Raw genomic sequence first — 19,223 nt, 5'->3', positions numbered from 1 at the left:
GCCTGATAGGATGTCTCCGGTCATGTGACGGGAAGCGCAGCATTTTCAGCTGAAAACGAGCTTGGATAGTCGGGAATCGCATATCCAGGTAAACAATCAAAATACATGAAATATTAAACGAAAATCCCCATCCCAATCATCATCTTCTGTGACATCGTCGACCCTACGATCACCGGGTTGTTATCGCTGTCAAATCATACCTCAGCAAACCGCTCCAGTTTCTTTTTAATGGCGAACGCTAGCTAGTTAGCTAAATGACCCCTCTCTGTCTTGGCTGGAGCACAGCGGCCAGCTAGCCAGACCCAGTCGGGAAGGAATATCGCTAGCTCAGAATAACCGAGGACGCTACCCCGGTTGAACAGTTTCTCAAACGGTCACTGCTGCAAAGCTTAGCATGCATTAAAAGCATTATTAAAGCAGTGTTTCCCATTCATAGCAAATTAGTGCTGTACCTGTTACCAGAGGAGGGTTTGGCAGCAGAAACGCCGTCGCTAGCGCGCTAGCTGGCTAATAGAAATGCTAGTGCAGGATCCTTGTTGCTTTGCTAGCTTCCCTGATGACAAGCTAACCTGCTTGTTATCAGTGGCTTGTCTGTTTGTGTCAAAGGAAGGTGGATGCAAGACATTTTGTGCGCGGAATTTACCTCGAAAATATAAACATTTTAACGACCATTAGTAATTTTAATATTCTGCACGTGAAGGTTTTTGTAGCAGGTATTGTGCTAGCAAGGCAGAGCCAAGGTTGATGGACAACAACACAGGTAACTTAGATTCATGCTAGTGTATTCTGTTTCCCTCTCCGATCATGTCCACGAATTTGTGTTTTTACAGGAGTTAATCCCGGTATGGGGGACATGAAGACCCCAGATTTTGATGACCTGTTGGCAGCATTTGACATTCCTGACATAGATGCCAAAGAGGCCATCCAGTCTGCCCCAGATGAGGCCGAGGGACCCCATGGAGCTGCGGGCGCACCTCTGGGAAAATCGGATAGCGTGGTGGGTGTTGGATCATCCTTAAGACCTTCGAGCCCCACAGACCCCCAGGCAGACACCTCAATTGTTAGTGTGATTGTGAAGAATAAAGTACGCCTTGAGACCGTAGATGGAGGGGATGGAGACACAGACCAGGACCCTATCGATGTGATCGCTGGGGTAGACATGGGTCCCAGACTAGGTGCATGTGCCCCTGGAATGGCTGAATCTGAGGCTCTCAACCACAATGGTTTTGGGGCTTCTGGTGTCTCCACGCCCCTTCCCCTTAGTCAGAGCCAGTCTAACGGAGGGCCATGGTCAATGAACACCCCGAAAGTGTCTTCAGAAGCAGCAGGTGCTGGTGCAGCCAAGTCCCACAAGCAGAGCGGGAACATTTTTAACAGACTTAAACCGCTTGTGGCGCAGGGGTCTGGAGATCCAGTAGGTCGGGCCAGGAAGATGCAGCTTCTGCAGCAGCAACATCAGCAGCAGCAGGATACAGGCCAAGAGAGGGCAGATGGGGTCAAAGCATCATTACCTTCATCTTCCTCCCTATCAGCTGGTTCGTCTCCTCTGGCTGCAGGAGGGCCCGTCGGACTAGCCTCGCCTTTCTTTCCACCTTCCAAGCCTCTGCTTCCCACTCCACCGTCTGCCCTCTCATCACACCCGCTGCACTCATCTCAACCTTTTAACGGAGCGCCCAAAGGTGGCCCTACTGGATTTCAGCACCAGCAGATGGAGGAGGATGATTCTGACCCTGATTTGGGGAGTCCACTGGTTATCCAAGAGAACCCAGACTCCCCGACTTGCACTCAGCTGAGCCGACGTTACAAATCTGACTCTGTCTCAACTCAGCCCACGTCCTCTAGTGCATCTCACCCTAAACCAGGGGATACTCCTTCAGGGGCATCTCTGACGTCATCAACACCCCAGTCTGGCTCTACAGAGAGTCCGCAGCTGGAGGACAGGCATCCTGAGCACGTCATAGAGGAGAGAGACTCACCAGAGAGTCCTGAACCGGAGATGCCAAAATCAACTGCTCAAGTTGCAGCTAAGAGATGCTCCAGCCCTGCAGTGGCCTCCACTCCACCTCCTCCTGAACTGCGGGAGCCCAAAGAGGAGGAGGAAGAGATGGAAGTGGGGAATGGGATTGAGAGGGTTGCTGATGGCAAAGCTGACAAGGGAGAAAATGTGAGAACAAGTGAGGAGAAGATGGAGGTAGATGATGGCAAGCCTAAACCTCTGTCCACTGATGGAGGAGAAGCAGGCGTTGCTGCTGCACCCTCTGCTTCTGCAGCTCCTTCCCGACCCCTCAAAGTCAGAATAAAAACAATCAAAACCTCCACAGGTGGAATCACCAGAACTGTGACAAGGGTAGCGCCTAAGGGTGGCGCTGCGGGGAAAGGTTTGGACCCTAAAACTGGGGAACGTAAGGTGTTAGGAAACAAGGCCCAAAAACTTGAAAGTTCTCCCGGTCACATGACAACAACTTCCCAGAAAGTAAGTGCTCTCAATGCTCTGCCTGTCTCTACACTCGCAGCCAGCAGCGTCATGCTAGCTGCCGCCACAAAGGTCCAAAACAAAATGGCAGCTTCGGACAAGGCCAAGGTTTCTGCCACCGCCGTTAGCATCACTAAGTCTGCTGCCCTGCCCGCAACTCCCACTGTGGCCTCCTCTCCCAAGTTCTCAGTTGCTGCTGGTGGGATCAGTGTCCGCACAGCCACTAATAAGACAGCTAACGGAGGTAGTGGCACCATCATAGGCGGCACCATCCAGCCAAACAAACCTGCCTCCATCGTCAACAGTACAGGTGCCGTGATCTCCCGCAGTCAGTCGAGCCTGGTGGAGGCTTTTAACAAAATCCTGAACAGTAAGAACCTTTTGCCGAGCTACAAGCCCGACCTCTCAGCACCCCCGCCACCTGAGTGGGGTCTCCCACTCCCGGCCACAGGGTACCGCTGCCTGGAGTGCGGGGATGCTTTCGCCCTGGAGCGCAGCCTGGCCCGACACTACGACCGACGATCGCTCCGCATCGAGGTGACCTGCAACCATTGTGCTAAGAGGCTGGCCTTCTTCAATAAGTGCAGCCTACTGCTGCATGCCAGGGAGCATAAGGAGCGCGGGCTGGTCATGCAGTGCTCGCACCTGGTCATGAGGCCTGTCACTGTAGAGCAGATGATTGGACAACAGGACATAACACCCATTGGTGGTAAGTAAGGCTGCAGCTAGCAATCATTTGAATAAGCATTTAGTTTTATGATTAATTAATGAAAAGTCTTGAAAATGGGAAAAAAAGTTCATCACAGTCTATTAGAGCGCAATGTGACATCCTCAAAATGCCTTGTTTTGTCTGACTGAAAGTCCAAAAACCAAAGATGTTCAATTAACTAAATTAAATAAAACAGAGAAAAGCCTTAAATCCTCACATTTTGAGGACTAGGAAACAGGTGTTTAAATCTTTTGATAAATGACAAATGATTATCAAAATTGCTGATGATTCATTTTGGTCCATCGACTAATAAAGCCTTGCAGCCCTGGTATGTAAGTTCTGCATAAAGTGTGTTTGATGTTCTTGGATTCAACATTCAGTTGTTGTTTACACCATATCAGGGCTGCAATCTGTCAATTAAAATGTCTAAGAAATAACAGAGAAGTGAAAAATATGCAGGCATTTCTCAGAGCTGTCTTCAGATTGCTTGTTTTGGCCAACCAACAGTCCAAAACCCAAAGATTAACTTTCATAGAAGACTAAAAAAACAGGCAAGTATTCAATCAGAACATTTTTGGCATTTTTGCTAAAAAAAAATTGGATGTGACTTTCAAAATTGTTGCTATTGATTGGTGAGTTGTTTTCAGCTCTACGTCATATGTTTTTACTTCTATTAGAGTAAAGAATCGCAAAAAAACACTAAACTATGTCAGTCTAATATGACGTATATAAAAATCACAGCGTCGTTCATTTGTGATTCACCTCCACTGACCATTTCCCATTCGTCTCTTCTGATCCCCACCCGTGGCTGACCAGGCCTGCTCTCCTCTACGTCCTCCTCTCCTCCAGTCTCCTCGCCCTCCACCACGACCGGGGGCACCGCCGTCTCTGCCAACTCCAGCCCGATGAAGGATGCTTCAGCACCAGCGGCGGCGCAGCCTCGACCGGTCCGCCGCGCGCCGCAGGGCCCCCAAGCGCTGATGCCTCTGCCTTGCAAGAAGGCCGAGGTGCTGCAGTACAACAACTTCAAATGTCCAGAGTGCCAAACACAATTCTCCAGCAAGGCTGAGCTGGTCACCCACTTCCAGCAGATCAGAGCCGCTCCCAACTCGGTGAGTCTTTGCTCCCTGCTGCTGCTGCCGTCGAATGCCGGCGGTCTCCGATCGCTTTGTTTGATTTTCCTTTTTTTTCTGTTTCAGACGTGTACGCAGTGCTCGCCTCCCATGATGCTGCCTAACTCGTGTGCCGTGGCCGCCCACCAGAGGATCCATAAACACAGAGCGCCTCACGTCTGTCCCGAGTGTGGCGGCATCGCCCGGCAGGCCAGCTTCCAGACCCACCTGGAGGAGGCCTGCCTGCACTTTGCCAGGCGCATTGGATACAGGTGTGGAGACACATCCCAGATCCACCATTAAGACCTGTCATCCCGTCACATGAACGCTAACAACTGGCTAAATGATCCTATAACATAGCTTCAACTGATGTCAGAGCCTCGATTTGATACCTTAACAAGAAAGAAATCACACTGTGTATCACCTTCTCGTCCAGGTGCTCGAGCTGCCAGGTCGTATTCGGAGGGTTGAACTCCATCAAGTCCCACATTCAGACTGCTCACTGCGAGGTCTTCCACAAGTGCCCCAGCTGCCCCATGGCCTTCAAGTCTTCCCCCAGCGCCCAGAGCCACATCAGCACCCAGCACCCAACGCTCACTGGAGGACAGGCCAAGTGCGTCATTTTCAACCCTCATGGAGCAAAATCTCTCCAGAGGATGTTTGAAAATTGTGTTCGCGTTTTGGAAAAAGATCCCTGAAACATGATGCTTTTCTCTTTTTTCAGAATGATCTACAAGTGCGTGATGTGTGATACGGTTTTTACCCAGAAGCCCTTGCTGTACATGCACTTTGACACACATTTAGCCAAGCAAAAAGTGCACGTGTTCAAGTGTCCTGACTGCACCAAGCTCTACGCCCAGAAAGGATCGATGATGGAGCATATTAAGGTGAGTCTTCTGATGAGTAGCTATTTAGATTTAGATACTAAGATGAATTATTTTGCCTTTATGTGTTGCCCATTCATTGCTTTCTACAGTGAATGTGGTGTCAACAAAGGCATACAGCAATTTCTTGGATCGGCCTTAGCGAGGTTCCCCTCTGGTGACCTTGTCCTAAGTTCTATACCAAGTACAGCAGTTAACTTAGTAACGGAAATCAGTTTCTATGAGTCAGATTATTGTGTAATTGCAGCTTTTTTAAGGTGAATTAATTTGTTTTAATTGCTCTTTATGCCTTTCTGTTCTCTCACACTTTACCGTCGCCCCTCTCAGACCGCCCACAGAGGACCATCAGCCAAACAGACAGAGCCTCAGTCCGATGCCTCTAACCCTGCCTCAGCCCCGGCCAACGCATCCGGTCCCTCTGGCCTCAAGTCCAAATCCTCTGGAAAACCTGACAACTCCGACGGAGAGGACTGGGGGCGGGAACAGGAGGAGGAAGAGGAGGAGGAGGACGACGATGACGACGACGATGCCGACGAGGACTACGAGGCCCCGGGTAGTCACTCCAACGCCGCGGGGGGCAGCGCTCAACCCGCCGCCCAGACGGAGTGGACCTGCCCCCAGTGTCAGACCACCTTCACTGACAACGAAGACTATCTGAGTCACGTGAAGATGGAGCACGGCAAGGTGAGGCGCACTACCTCTGTTATAATGTGGCAGAGCAGAAAGCGCTGTTGTTAATTTCCTGCCTGTACTGTAGCTCATTTTCCTGAAACTGAATATCTTTTTATCTTATCTCTCTCTCTGTCTATGTGTGTGTGTGTGCTGCCAACTCCGAAGTTCCCTTGTCGTATTTGTGGAGGCACGTTCAGCACGTCTTCCAGCCTGAGACGTCACGAGCGTGTCATTCATGAGGGCAACAAGAGAGTCTTCCATTGCCAGTGAGTCGCTTAGACTTTCATCAAGTGTTTCACACACAAACTGGCCCACAGCTGTGATTTCATATGTTTTCGTATTTTCAGTTCATTGCTTAAAACAAAAAAAGGTTTCAGCCTTTATTTAAGCTTCTTAATTAGTAAAGCTTGTCCGATAAATGAGCCACATTAGCAGATGTATCAGTGGTGTGTGTATGATGGCTGATAAGTAGCAAGAAAGTGCAGCACAGACGTGCCAAACTAGGTTTGAAGTGGTTCATAAACAGTGTCACCATTACGCTGTACTCAACTATGTTGCTCTGCTCTTTTCACATGTGTCTATTGCATGTGTGTCCAGTTGTTCTTGCTGAGACTGAATCCATTTAGTTCCCCCTGTTAAAGGTTTTTCCTAGTCTGAATGAAGGGTCTAAGGATAGAGGGTGTCAGACTCCTTGAGGCAAATTTGAGATATTGGTGTATATAAATAAAATTGACTTGAGTTCATCATAGTTTGAGCACAGAGAAATAGATTTTTACACTGTATCTTGGGCACAATTATAAAGGTAAAAAAAAGTAAGTACTTTCGGTTGAGATTTTGAAACTCCCAGACATCGATAGTCCTAAAACCTCCCATATCCATTCTATATTGATTAGGCCTAGAATTCGTATAACCTGGCTGGATGGAGTGGTTTAACCCTGTGTAATTATTTTTTCAGATATTGCACAGAAGGCAAACGCACCTTTGGTAGTCGGTTCTTACTGGACAAGCATATTCGGCTCCATCACAGAACCACGGATGGACAGGTGAGTCGCACAGTCTCTGGAAGTGAGTAAGCTTGTGTCTGAGTTGTAGTCAAAAAATTGTGTCCTGAGTTTACACAGACTAGTAATGATCTTTTGGGTGTGTGGTGATCATACTGCAAAAGTGACAAAATGAAGGTTCTCTTAAAAAAAAAAAAAAAAAATCAGTATGCATGCTTAAAAAGCTTCATTTTTTTAACCCACCACCCTAATATCCCACAATGCACTGCAGAGAGGGACTGGAAAAGATGCTCATAGCTGGTGAGATGGACTTAGACAAAAAGACTTAGAAAAGCAAAAAATACGTTTTTAATCTTTGGAAAGTCACTTAAATCACTGATACCCGTTAGCATAAATGTTACATTATTTCCTGTTATCACAAAACAGTAATGTCTTCAATTTAAATGAAGTACATACTGTAAAAATGATGGAATTTTCCAGGTTTATTAGTCTTTTCATGATTTAGTTTTTCTCTTTTTTTGCTCTCTGTTATTTGTTTTGCTGTTTGTTTTCTTTGGTTATGTAATGTGTGTGTTGTTTTTGTCATTACTTACATGTAGTATGGAATTTGGACACAGCAGTAGCGTTCACCAAGATATAAATCACATTTTTACTTTTTGCTTGTTGCCTGCAAACATTTGGTCTCTCTCTTCCTGTTTGTGTGCTCAGGGTCCCCCCATGACCAGGAAGCGTGCAGCCACAGGGGGAGAAGGTCCGGGTAGCTCCTCAGAACAGGACGGTGAGGGCGGCCCTCCTGGAGGCAGGGCAGGAGACGAGGAAGAAAACGCCACAGAGGACGGCGAGGAGGGTGCAGGTCCTGCAAAGAGAACCAGGGCGTCCATCGCATCAACATCATCGGCGCCCAACGAGCTGGAGGAGGAAGACAACATTTTCCGTTGCGTCCCCTGCGGCTTCTCCACCGAGGACGGGGCGGAGTTTCAGCGCCACATCCCCCAGCACCGGGCCGACACCGCCTCCTTCCAGTGCCTGCAGTGCGGCGTCTGCTTCGCGTCGGCCGGCTCGCTCAGCAGGCACCGCTTCATCACTCACCGCGTGCGGGACACCCAGAGCGACGCCGACCGCAGCACCCCGCGCACTCACGGCTCTCCCGACGGCTCGCCCGCCGCCTCCCCCCAGGCGCTGGGCGAGGACGGAGAGGGGAATCTGAGCTGCAAGGTGTGCGGCCGGCGCTTCGACAAGGCCTCGGACCTCAACACCCACTTCAGGACCCACGGCATGGCCTTCCTCACCGCACACAAAACAGACAAGCCCCAGTAAAGGGGCGGGAGGAGGGGGACTGACCGTCTACAACAAGGAGTCGAGGGTCAAGGTGGAGGAGAGAGGCTGTAGAATATGAATGTTGATCCCGAGATGAAACAGAGCTGCTCCCTGTGCAGTTTTTTTTTTTAGCCACCATAAACAGTTTTACTCTATCTATGGCACCTCTTCTGTGCAATTATAATTGCATGTTTGATCATGTTACTGGTCACTTAACTAAACACACCTGTGATAGACTCTTGAGTGGAAAGGCTCTCGAACAGCCCCCCGAGCGAGCGAAGCGTTTATATATCAACCGTGCTGCTTCTAATACATCCTGTCCTATCATTTCAGTCTCACTTTGCACTGACTGTAGCCACCTGCCTGTCCTATCATGTATACTTATATATACTTACATACGTGCACCTCCCACTGTACCCCTGACCGCCGTGCTGCAGATATTTTTGTACTTCACATTGTTCACGGTATCCATACTCGTTTGCCTGAATTCCACGCTAACTTTTCCCGGCATTAGATCGGCTTTTCCAGCTCCCGAAGGTCAGAAAAACTGATCCCAAGCCTAGATCTCAAGACGTCTGAAGCATGAAGGGGAGTGTTTGGAGAATTTGACACTGATTTTTATGTTGCTATAATATTTATATGAAACACATTACTGCTGTCGGTATTTGTGCGAGTCGGTTGCGTCAGATCTTACTAGACATGGTGCGATTTACATGCGACAGAGACGTGAGGTGAGAATCTCTGGAAGCGTTTCATTAGGAGACGAGGTTACTGGAGGTCTGTAACCTGTGTAGTGTGAATTATGTGTGATGTTGTTAATCGTTAAGCTAGAAGAAGAGGAGAGGTCAGGCTTCCTGCCAGTAGTATATGTGTATTGAGTTTTGCCATGTAAATACATAGGCCTATAATTACACTAAAAGAAAGCGTTCTGGTTTTAGTAACTTGCTATGATAATGTGAATACGTATAGTATTTGTACTTGTACTGTTTCCCTTTTTTTCCAAACAATTTGAAGTTAAAAAGAAAAAAATTCCCCCCAGAGGTAGCTATACATTGTAATTACAAAGCAGAGGGAGAGCGTGGGGGTTGTGTTGTCTTAATGTGTATGAAATACAAATGTTTATCTCTTTGAAACGGTTCTTTTTTTTCTACAGAATCAGTGCTTGCTGTATTCACATTTCTTTTGTATGTTTCAAAAACAGCCTTCATGGCCTATGAGTGGATTTTTTTTTGTTTTGTTTGTATCTTTTATATGTCATAATATCATATTTATATAGTTCAATAGTGGAAATTTCATGTCATTTTCTTTTCCATGGTTGTGGTCTGCTTGCTGAAATGCCATACACTTTCGTGCTGTTTCGAAAATAAATGTGCAAAAGAGACGATCGAGTCGTTGCAGCGGGTTCATCTGCAGAGCTGAGGGCCACATTCGGAGCTTCTCTCTCTTTACTGATTGCATTGTTTTCAGTTCTCTGTTCATTTGCATAGAACATTTGATTAACAAGACTGAGTCATGCCAGCAGATCTGAGGCTTTGAGCTAAATGCTAACATGCGCTCTATCAGAATGCTAAGATGCTCATTTGGCTAAATAGCGCTAAACACAAAGCACTACTGATAGGAGTGTCATTAGTTTTGCGGGTATTTGGTCATCGAGCAAAGTATTGTGCAAATTAAGAGTTTGACCAGATGATGGTGCTAGATGAAAAGTCTGGGGACCACCAAAGCCATTGGGATTCATCCTGAGGGGAATTTGAATATTTGTACCAAATTTTGTGACAATCCATCAGTTAGTTGTTGAGACATTTCACTCAAACTTCAACCTCTTGATGGCGCTGGAGGAGGCCGCAAAAACCATCAGGATTCATCGTTTGGAGAGCGTGACAATCTGTCTGGTAAATGGTGAGAAATTTTACTGGACAAGGTGAAAAGTTTGACCTGCTGGTGGCGCTACAGGAAAAGCCAGGGGGGCAATAAAGTCAGAACACAAAACACGTTGTCTGCCATCAGATTCCAATAAAATCAGTCAGATATTTACAAAGACAGCTTCAGTGACCATAAATAGCATTTACTCTACACATGATCTTCCTCTTCAGTTTTACGACTACATTTTAGTGCTGGGTTTGTCAGTGTCTGGCTCCACCCCCTCCAGCTCCAGCCCTGTCTTGCCCTCAGTGACCTCCTGACATGAGGTCTGGAGCTCAGACGGACTGGGAGGATGGTGGACTTCAATCATCAGCTTGTAGATCAGTGTTCCCAGCAGTGCTCCGACACAGGGAGCCACTAAAGGCACCCACCACCAACCACCTCCGGCCCTGCAAGGACAATCAGGTCACACACAGTCAGACTTTCCATTAAATTCATTCACGCGGGGCAGCAAAGTGCAAATGAGACGGTTTCAATACTAACCTGAAAACATCGACTCCCCAGCCAGCAATGTACGTGAACAATCGAGGTCCTATATCTCTGGCCGGGTTGATGGCGTAGCCGCTGTTGGAGCCCATCGAGATGCCAATAACCAGCACCGCTAATCCCACCAGCAAAGGCTGAAGACCCTCAGGGAGAGGGACGTTCCTCTGGTCCCCAAGAGCCAGGACACAAAGCAGCAGTGCAGCTGTGCCTATCACCTGCGTAACACGGGAACGGTTTGTGCACAAAGGTGTTGGATTAAACCTCTCAAAGCTTTTTCAGACTGCTATTGAATCAGGTTGGTATGTGCCACTGTGAAAGTGAGGGCAACATCTACTGTGACGGTATCTCACCTGGTCCACGACACCTCCCCACAAACTGAGGTAGTCAGCTGGGTAGGTGGCGAATATGTATGCTGTGGCGGTGGGACCCGACACCGTCAGCTCGCCGCCACTGTAGGCCTGGATGGCATCTGCAAACAAGGCATCATACATGCAAAAAAAACCAAAAACACAAATCAATACTAGACCTTTTATTCATACTAATCATTAAAGAATAAGTGGGGACTCATTCCTGCAGACACAGTAGACCCTGCAGCCAGAAACAACAACTGGAGAACCAAAGGTGTATTAATCCACCACTGAAAATAGTCCCCAACATATCTGCTATTCACTCAGATCTGAGTGACAGTTACTAGCTTTTCAGAAATAGTTTAGCCTAAAAGTAAATACAACTCACCGTAGTACTGCAGACAGACGGTGGCTGCAGCCAGAAAGGCTCCGAGCACCTGGAAGAGGACGTAGAAAGGGAGCTTTATCCAGGGATGTCTGCCCAAAATGCACAAGCTCAGAGATACAGCCGGGTTCAGGTGGGCACCTTATGGATGACAGAAATCAAGAGTTCAGCTCTGAAATGAAACATTTCATGATTTAACGTGATATTTTTTTGTCACATAGACATTTTTTGAAATACCCTTTGCATGCACACATTATATAATACAGGCATGTTGTGCACAACTGTAGAACTGGACTGTAGAAAAATGACTGGCTGGAGAAGGGGTCTCACTGGAGGCACACATTAGAAGTTCATTTTAAAAAGTTCCCTACTGAATAAGCATTGAACACACACTTTTTAGCCTTCACATTTCTTTTTAAGACACTGAGGCTCAAAACGGAGCTCAAAGAAAATATTAATAACTGCTGGAGGCCTTCTTTTCTTCTATGCTCACCTGAGACTCCACGAGACACAAACACCCCAAATGTTGCTCCCAGAGCAAAACCCAGATTGATTGACAGGTACTCGCCCTTCTTCTCATGAGTTGTGGTCACCTGGGCAACGGAGCCACATCCAAACAGCTGCAATTACACGGGACGAAGAGCTGTGTTAGAAAACTGCAGAGAGCAGTGACACAGAAGCCTGAAAACAGCCTGCGTGAATCTGTCGTGTTTAAAAATGGCAGCAGCGTAATCCAGATGTGATGTAACTGTGATTAGGATCGTGGTCTGGCGCAGATAAGCGAGCACGCTGCCTTGCTGTAACCTCTGTCTTTTATGAACATCATTTCGAAGATACCTGCTTTATGATTTCTGCTGTAAATGTTGATTGCCCCACACTCACCCAGCCAGCAGAGACAAACAAACATCACCATTACCTCCAAATCACTGAGGAGCAACACTTACGCCACCCTCCCTCTTCGCCCTCCCCTGTCACCTCACCCATCCTCCCCCTTGCTGCTACTCTCCCTTTCATTCTGTCAGTCTTTCTCTCAGGCCAAAGTCCTTCGGTTATCCATTGTGTGGATTCACAAGCTGCTTCAAATCACGAGAGGAAGCATGCAGCTGTTTTCGAGAACAGCATTAAATACTTGTTTGAGTTTACTGATCAGCATCATATTTGAAAGGCGGATTCTTTGCTGAACTTTCGCAAATTTATACATTAGAAAATGATACACATATGGTTAATCTCTCCTACCTACAGCAAAGTGCCTCATGCAACTGGCTTAAGTTTAGGTCTGTGGAGGAATACTCACGATCAGGACGTAGACGCCGAGACATTCAGCCAAGCACTCTCTGACCAGCTGGCTTTTGATCTGACATTTCCTCAGCAGCCTCTCCATCCCAGAGGTTTCCTCTGCACCGTCTGGCCACAGGTAAGCTTTCAGAGCCGGGACGCTGTCATCAGGTGGGTCTGACCCGCAAAGCACTGCACCGTCTGCCTTACTGAGCAGAGTTTGCCCTTTCATGCTGGAGCCGTAGGCTACGTCACACACTTTATGGCAGGACTGAGGTGGTGGTAGTGGTGGTGGTGGTGGTGTGTGTGGGTGGGGGAGAGGAGAGTAGTTCACTCTGTAGGACATGTTGATACCTAGATCACAGCTGGCATGATCAAAAACTGCAGAGACGCGACCTGATGCTGGCTCGCTTGGTTGGTTTGCTGTGATCTCACCTGACTGGAATTGGCCTTGATTGTTCCTCTCGTTTGATTGGTTGTTACATTTCTTTCTCTTCTTCTCTGAATGCAAACAGGGTCTGTGTGTCCAAAAAAAATCAAATAACGTTCTCCCTTCATAACACTGTACAGTATTCCAATTTATATTTAACAACTTGTTTTTGGGACCATAATGCATCTGTGTAAATGACCACAGCACAAAAAAGCTGATAAGAGATGGAAATTTCTTTGGATGGCACCATGTGCTCGTACCTTTATCACTATGTGATCAATGATAAGAGTGATTACTCCTCGAACAGTCTTGTGAGAGACAGATAAGTGTTAGGACACTGAACACGATTGTTTATTTTTCATATGATGCATAATGCAGATACATTATTAAATGTATCTGCATTGTACACTTTGCAACTGGTGCAAACAGTGGAGTAAATCACTGCAGATAAAAATAACATGTATGTTGAGAGATTATCACACTGCTTAGTGTATAAAAAAGTGTAATACAAACAAAGCACAGTATAATATAGTCGCATGCACACGAGATTTTTCATCTCTTGCTATAAAACGTGTTACAAACCTGCTGGTTCCTCTGAAGATGAGCTGCAATCTGAAAGAGAAAAACAGAGGGAAGATGTGAATGACGAGAAACAAGATCTGACTTCACTTTTTGATGACTTCAGAGGGCATGAATATGTTTCACAGTCTTTTCTTACCTGGTCTAAGAAACAGCTGGAAGCACTTCCCATGAAAAAAAGACCTTTTTTAAACTTATGATCAGCAACAAAAGCTCACACAGAGAAATATACAAGCATTAGTGGCTGTAATGTAAAATGCAGAGAGGGTTGTGACCTGAATCCAGGGGTGTCAAATGAAGTGGGGAAAAATGGGCTTCCAAAAGGCACAGAGAAAAATGGGGGGACAGTGGAAGGAATTTGAAATTAAATTATTTACATAGTTGAGTGTAACGTGTATGCATTTAACACAAATCCCCCCAAATCCCATTGTTTCTTCTGGTTGCACTTTTGGTGATTTCTGCACATTAGAGGCTTAAAAAAACAAGCAAAAGCCGCTCAAATGTTCTTTATGTTGTTCTCTGTTTGGGCCTTTTGGATGTCTTGTTTTCTGCCAACACTGATTAGAGAGGGGAGAAAATTATATGCAGTTTTGTACATGCTTTATACACACCGACAGTACACAGATTATTGCAGGACAAAGACCTGTAAGGCCTCAGATCAATGATAACATCGACTATGATACATCATCATCACATATTTCAGAGGAAAGCTCCATGAACGGCATGATCTCCGCTCCCCCTCATGAAGGCCAATTTGCAGACATGAAAAGTTACCGGAGCAAAGAGACCTTTTGATATTTCACACATGAAAGAGAACACTGAATTCTTTAATTTGAGCTGAACTTGAATTATCGTTCTCTGTATCAAAGACGTCTGTGCTGACGCACACGATGGAGGTCACACTGACACTTTCGTCACACAGGGGCCATTTTTGAGAAGGCTTGAGAAAGGAAAAAGACGGTTTAAGGTGGAATGAGCTAAACAAGATGAGGAGATGAGAACAGCACCATGATAAAAGCGCTAAACCGGTAAATACCTGAACAGGCTTGATTCCAATTTGGAGAGATCAAGTCTCAGCTTGGCAGAAAACGTGACGGCACGCAGAGACAAGGCGTGAAAAGCTGCATTTACTGTCAGTGCTTGGAAAGTGGAAGGTGCTGCCATGTTTCACTTCAGTTCACTGGCACCTAATGTTGGACAGTCCCCCCCCCAATGCAACATTAAAGGAGCTGTTAAAAATCAGCATAGGAAAGGTTTGATTTAAAACTCATTCAACCTTTTGAAGGAAGTTGTTCAATGTCCTACTTATTCGGTTAGGTTGTTGCATAAACTAAAATAAAAAAACAGAACTGACAAGCATGAACAGAAGCTTTCAACTTTAGGTCTATACATTAAATGTCTAACAGTCCAGCATTTCATTAAACACAATGTATTCTTATTACCGATGACCTTTTTTTTAAAGATGGTTTCTTCTTTCAGAAGTTAGTCTTCTTTTAAAGTGGTCAAAAACAACAGGAGAACTAACAGCTATGTAAATATATTAAGACTCTTTATTTGACATATCACACACTCACATCCATACAAGCTTATCCTACAGGACAATTCAAAAATAAATTGTGTAACTGTGAACTGTTCGGCGTCTGATGTGTCTCAATTTGTCGAGATAACTAGTTTTCAGGATTGGCAGCTTCTAGTCTACAGGTATGTGGTCAGTTGGAAAACCCGGTGTCACCTTCAAACAGCCCAGAGACTCGAATCCAACACATTCATTTTGGCAATTGTAAGTCATGCAAGTGTTGTGTCCATATATGATACATCCTACAAATCCACAAACTCACAGCTCCAGAGAAACACTCATAGACTAAAATGAACAAAAGCCACGCTCAGCCATTCCAGAGGGTATACTTCACTTTACATGTTATTTGAACCCTCCAAAGAACTTGGAGAATAATGTGTCATCATCCCGCATGTCTGAAAACGGACGTCTGCCATCTGAAATACAAACAAAAATGCATTAGAGCTTAAAAAAAAATGCTATTACATTCATCAAAATACTCTAACAACCATTACAATACGTTATCATATATATTTTACCGACAGCTGGCAGTTTAAAAACAGGCACTATGTATCGACTGACCTGGTACGACAGGGCCAGTTTGATGGTCTGGACCCTCCAGGCTACCAGAACCTCCTGAGCGGGTCACTGTGGTCTCTTCTTTGCCTTGGCTGTCTCGAACTGTTCGCCTCTCTTCTACAGTCTGACGGACAAAACATTCAATTCACGACCAGGTGGCAATGAAAAAAAAGAGGATTTCAGTTCAAGTTATAAATAGTTAATTTGTGCGCTGGTATTGTGTAACACTGAGTTATATAAGACCTTACAGTACAAACAGTGTAAGTATTTTTAAGATGTTTTCCTCAGCAAGAATCCTTTCTCAGACCTGCGTGTGTTACTGTCCTGTTCCACCCACTGAGCTAAACTGGGCCACTTCAGCTGTCCATGAAACACTTGAAAACCTGCTCTGAACCTACATTAATACATGACTCATAATAAAATGAAGATAAACTGTTTCTCTCACCCCGTCAGGTCTCACCACCTTGGTGACAGTGACTGACTGGAAGAATGACCGCGTCCGGGGTTGGTTCGGTGCCTGACCAGCAGGTGGTGTCAGAATCTGATCCAGGCCCCCAGAGGACACAGCAGAGTCCAGATCTGGAGAGGATGGGAGCAGGGACATCAGCTGGAACATGGGGCAAAGTCATACGCTTCATTTCTATGACTATAAGATTTAAAATATCACCCACCTCTGTCTTCTTTGCGCTCCTCCTCTGGAGCTTTCTGTGGCCCGTTTTTCCAAATATCATTAAACTATAAAGAAAACATAAGATGTAACACTTCATGTTGGCACAGCAAGAAAGTCTTGAGGGGAAAAATGGAAGTAGGAGCAAATCTCTTACTTACCTTTGAGAAAGGGGTCCAGCCATAGAATGGCGAGCTGGGAAACTCATGAGAAGGGTGGCCATCGTTTCTAGGCTCTACAGATGACCTTGCTTGAGGGCCTTGTGGGTCGTCGTCATGGGATTTGAGCATTAAGTCTCTCAGGGGGTTCCCACTGGATCTCCTTTCACCCCTCTCCCTTCTGTCCTGAGGAGGTGGCAGCATGGCCCTGGGGACACCTAGAAGAGAAGGGAGATACAGACTGAATCTAAAGTGAAACAGGTCTCCGCTCTGTGTAAGTACACGATCCTGTCCTGAAGAGGGTCCCTTTGTCAAGATGTGGTTGTAAAGCCCTGATCCAACAATGCCAAAGAGCAGCAGTGAAGTACAGGGTCATGGTTCAGGTTTCATACCAGCTTGTCCAGACTCTGACTGTCCTTCCCAGTGGCCCAGCTGGGAGAATATCTCCTCCATCTCCCGGAGGACGTGGCCAAACGCTGGAGGCTCCTGGATCCTCATCCCGTCGGGGCCAAAGCTGAAGCCAAATCTCCAGGCACTGTCAAAGGGGTCCTGCTGGTCCCCCCGGAACCCATCATAGTAGAATCCATCTTCTTCATCCTCGTCGTCGTCATCGTCGTCATGAGTCATGGCATCGAAGAAGGGGTCCCTGAGCCATTAAAAAAAAAAGGATGAGTGTCACCAATGTACACTGACTAAATCTTGCTCAGGGTCATCGAGAGTTGCATCAAGAGTCAAGTCCGTTACGGACGTTAATAGACCCTAAAGTACTCAATCGTATTAATCCCGAGGTCACTCTTAGCCTAAATAAACCAGCAACCAACTATCTGAGGGACCCCTGTGGCCATCCTGGCAGATAAACTCTAATCTTGTAACTACAGCTTTTCATTACCTAACTAACCCAACAGCGTGCAGCGCAGGTACCAAGTTAGCGAACTTCTGTTAGCTTAGTGGTAACAGCGAACTTGACTTTGACTCCATAAACTTACCTTCGGCCACGATAATGGCCTCCAGGTACTCCGAAGAACCCGCGAAATAAATCAAAAACGCTCATTTAGTGACAGCTTTCGGGGAAAACTAAATCATAACTTGTAAATATGCCCACAGCAGATGGACACTGACAACACGAAAGCCTCAGTTGACAACAGTGTCGTAAAGTGTTCTGGATACTTCAGAATGACGCAACCAGTCGTAAAGACGCAAGTACCGTAAAGAAGAGAAGGAATGCGCAGCAGAAATAACAGCTCAGCCGCGGACAGAATTTGACGTTTGTAACACTGATGTTTGACATACAAGGTGACAGGCTGAACAATTCAAACAGTCCGGTTGCCAATTATAGGAAATAATTCAGTGCATTGATTTGAGATATTTCTACTGTGAGTATTTCCATTTGGTACTAACATTACCCACAGCACTTCCATTTATCTGACTGGATTGGGTCACTTTGTTGTACAGATTTTACACACAAAACACGATCATATAAATATGGTCCACTGTTACTGAACCACCCAACAGCATATAGAGAATTTAACGTGAACTATAACTTTAAAATACTGCTGCATGTTAATGCATCAGTAATAAAGTATAGTATATAATACTGACAAAGATCATTCTGATACATACATGTTTTAATGATTTTATCAGTTCTAGCGAAATACATTTAGCTGATAAAACTTGTAAATTTGTTACATTTGACTCCAGGACTTTTACATGTAACGGAGTGTTTCTAATTAGACAAAAGTATGAGGTCTCAATACTTCTTCTGCTTCCACTTCCTGTTTTAACATGTTTAAGTTAAAGGGAACTGCTGTTTCCTAGCAACGGCGCTCCATCAGTGCGAAACACTGGAAGTCAAGTCAAACCCGGGTAACAGGAGTCAGTGCACTATTAAAACATGGGCTATATTATTGGATAGCTACTTGTGAGATGAATGTCCGCATGGGTTACTTCAGCATTTTGACTTAAAAACAAACAAAAAACTAACAGGCGTTCATCTGGACACAAATCCCCTTTCACCAACAGAGCTGATCTTTCTTGACATCCTGTTAGCTGTTTGAATACTGATTAGTCATATCTATCTATATATCCATCCAGAGCAATGAATTCTTTCGCACTGTTATTTAGTTGGCATTCTAGATATTTAGTTAGTCTGACCTACTGAGCAGCGAGCTGTCAATCACGTTAAACATCTTGTAAACAAACAAAAAGCAAATGTCTGGAGAAGTGCTTGTTTGGAGTTTAATTTGGTCATGCTGATCCTCTGGCGTCTGTTAGATAATAGAAACCAAACCCAAAGCCTCTGACTCAGATGGTTTCACTTGTGCCAAACACTTAATGGCACAAGCTCTTTCTTACATTTGTCACTTCATTGTTCCGCCGATATCAAGAATTAACATTTCAAGCTGTCAGATGAATTAAGGCCGGCCTTCAGCGACACGCACATAAACACTGGGCATCACTGTCAAACCGTTGGAGGAAGAGACGCTGCTGTATTTACAAGCCACATGAGAAACAAATATAGTTTCTTAAAAGACATTCACATCCAAAATGATGAAAATGTCTTTTTCTTGTTTATTTACTTAATATTTATATATTTTTACAAAATAAAAAAAATATATGAAACAAAAAGCTAACAAGTCTGCAAGGATTTGAGAAGGAAAAGGAGAAAGCCATC

The 19,223-nt window shown here is 45.6% G+C and overlaps 3 protein-coding genes and 1 non-coding gene across 4 annotated transcripts; 2 read left to right on the top strand and 2 right to left on the bottom strand.

Annotated features, from left to right (window-relative positions):
* Nucleotides 1-56: 56 nt before the first annotated feature.
* Nucleotides 57-9,540, top strand: znf687b (zinc finger protein 687b). The gene is made up of 10 exons (XM_041956096.1): nt 57-88; nt 831-3,182; nt 3,999-4,294; nt 4,382-4,566; nt 4,731-4,907; nt 5,019-5,181; nt 5,506-5,862; nt 6,016-6,116; nt 6,806-6,893; nt 7,560-9,540. The coding sequence occupies exons 2-10, from the start codon at nt 845-847 to the stop codon at nt 8,166-8,168; spliced, it is 4,314 nt and encodes a 1,437-aa protein (XP_041812030.1). The 5' UTR covers nt 57-88; nt 831-844; the 3' UTR covers nt 8,169-9,540.
* Nucleotides 5,235-5,370, top strand: LOC121620184. Its single transcript, XR_006007560.1, has one exon. It is a non-coding gene; the product is annotated as a small nucleolar RNA SNORA13 (small nucleolar RNA).
* Nucleotides 9,541-9,837: 297 nt separating the features above from the next.
* Nucleotides 9,838-13,036, bottom strand: aqp10b (aquaporin 10b). Its single transcript, XM_041956097.1, has 6 exons — nt 12,604-13,036; nt 11,803-11,929; nt 11,313-11,450; nt 10,928-11,046; nt 10,575-10,792; nt 9,838-10,480 (listed from the first exon to the last, which is right to left on the bottom strand). Exons 1-6 carry the CDS (start codon nt 12,928-12,930, stop codon nt 10,270-10,272), a joined length of 1,140 nt encoding a protein of 379 aa, XP_041812031.1. The 5' UTR covers nt 12,931-13,036; the 3' UTR covers nt 9,838-10,269.
* Nucleotides 13,037-15,121: 2,085 nt separating this feature from the next.
* hax1 (HCLS1 associated protein X-1) lies at nt 15,122-17,696 on the bottom strand. Its single transcript, XM_041956098.1, has 7 exons — nt 17,539-17,696; nt 16,945-17,198; nt 16,556-16,770; nt 16,399-16,462; nt 16,173-16,306; nt 15,731-15,851; nt 15,122-15,585 (listed from the first exon to the last, which is right to left on the bottom strand). Exons 1-7 carry the CDS (start codon nt 17,601-17,603, stop codon nt 15,512-15,514), a joined length of 927 nt encoding a protein of 308 aa, XP_041812032.1. The 5' UTR covers nt 17,604-17,696; the 3' UTR covers nt 15,122-15,511.
* Nucleotides 17,697-19,223: the final 1,527 nt, after the last annotated feature.

This window comes from Chelmon rostratus, chromosome 16 (genome assembly GCF_017976325.1).
Source record: "Chelmon rostratus isolate fCheRos1 chromosome 16, fCheRos1.pri, whole genome shotgun sequence".
NCBI classification, from domain to species: domain Eukaryota; kingdom Metazoa; phylum Chordata; class Actinopteri; order Chaetodontiformes; family Chaetodontidae; genus Chelmon; species Chelmon rostratus.
Note: the sequence above shows the minus strand (reverse complement) of the source record. Positions and strands in the feature narration are given on the sequence as shown.

Excerpts from the sequence above, each read along its gene's own strand:
- znf687b (XM_041956096.1), top strand. The coding sequence starts at position 845 with ATGGGGGACATGAAGACCCCAGATTTTGATGACCTGTTGGCAGCATTT. Across the intron at positions 3,183-3,998 it reads GGACATAACACCCATTGGTG|GCCTGCTCTCCTCTACGTCC; the intron begins GTAAGTAAGGCT and ends GTGGCTGACCAG. Across the intron at positions 5,182-5,505 it reads CGATGATGGAGCATATTAAG|ACCGCCCACAGAGGACCATC; the intron begins GTGAGTCTTCTG and ends CGCCCCTCTCAG.
- aqp10b (XM_041956097.1), bottom strand. The coding sequence starts at position 12,930 with ATGTCCTACAGAGTGAACTACTCTCCTCTCCCCCACCCACACACACCA. Across the intron at positions 11,930-12,603 it reads TCGGCGTCTACGTCCTGATC|CTGTTTGGATGTGGCTCCGT; the intron begins GTGAGTATTCCT and ends GTGTAATTGCAG. Across the intron at positions 10,481-10,574 it reads TGGGGAGTCGATGTTTTCAG|GGCCGGAGGTGGTTGGTGGT; the intron begins GTTAGTATTGAA and ends TTGTCCTTGCAG.
- hax1 (XM_041956098.1), bottom strand. The coding sequence starts at position 17,603 with ATGAGCGTTTTTGATTTATTTCGCGGGTTCTTCGGAGTACCTGGAGGC. Across the intron at positions 16,771-16,944 it reads GTCAGAGTCTGGACAAGCTG|GTGTCCCCAGGGCCATGCTG; the intron begins GTATGAAACCTG and ends CTTCTCTTCTAG. Across the intron at positions 15,586-15,730 it reads AACTGGCCCTGTCGTACCAG|ATGGCAGACGTCCGTTTTCA; the intron begins GTCAGTCGATAC and ends TTTGTATTTCAG.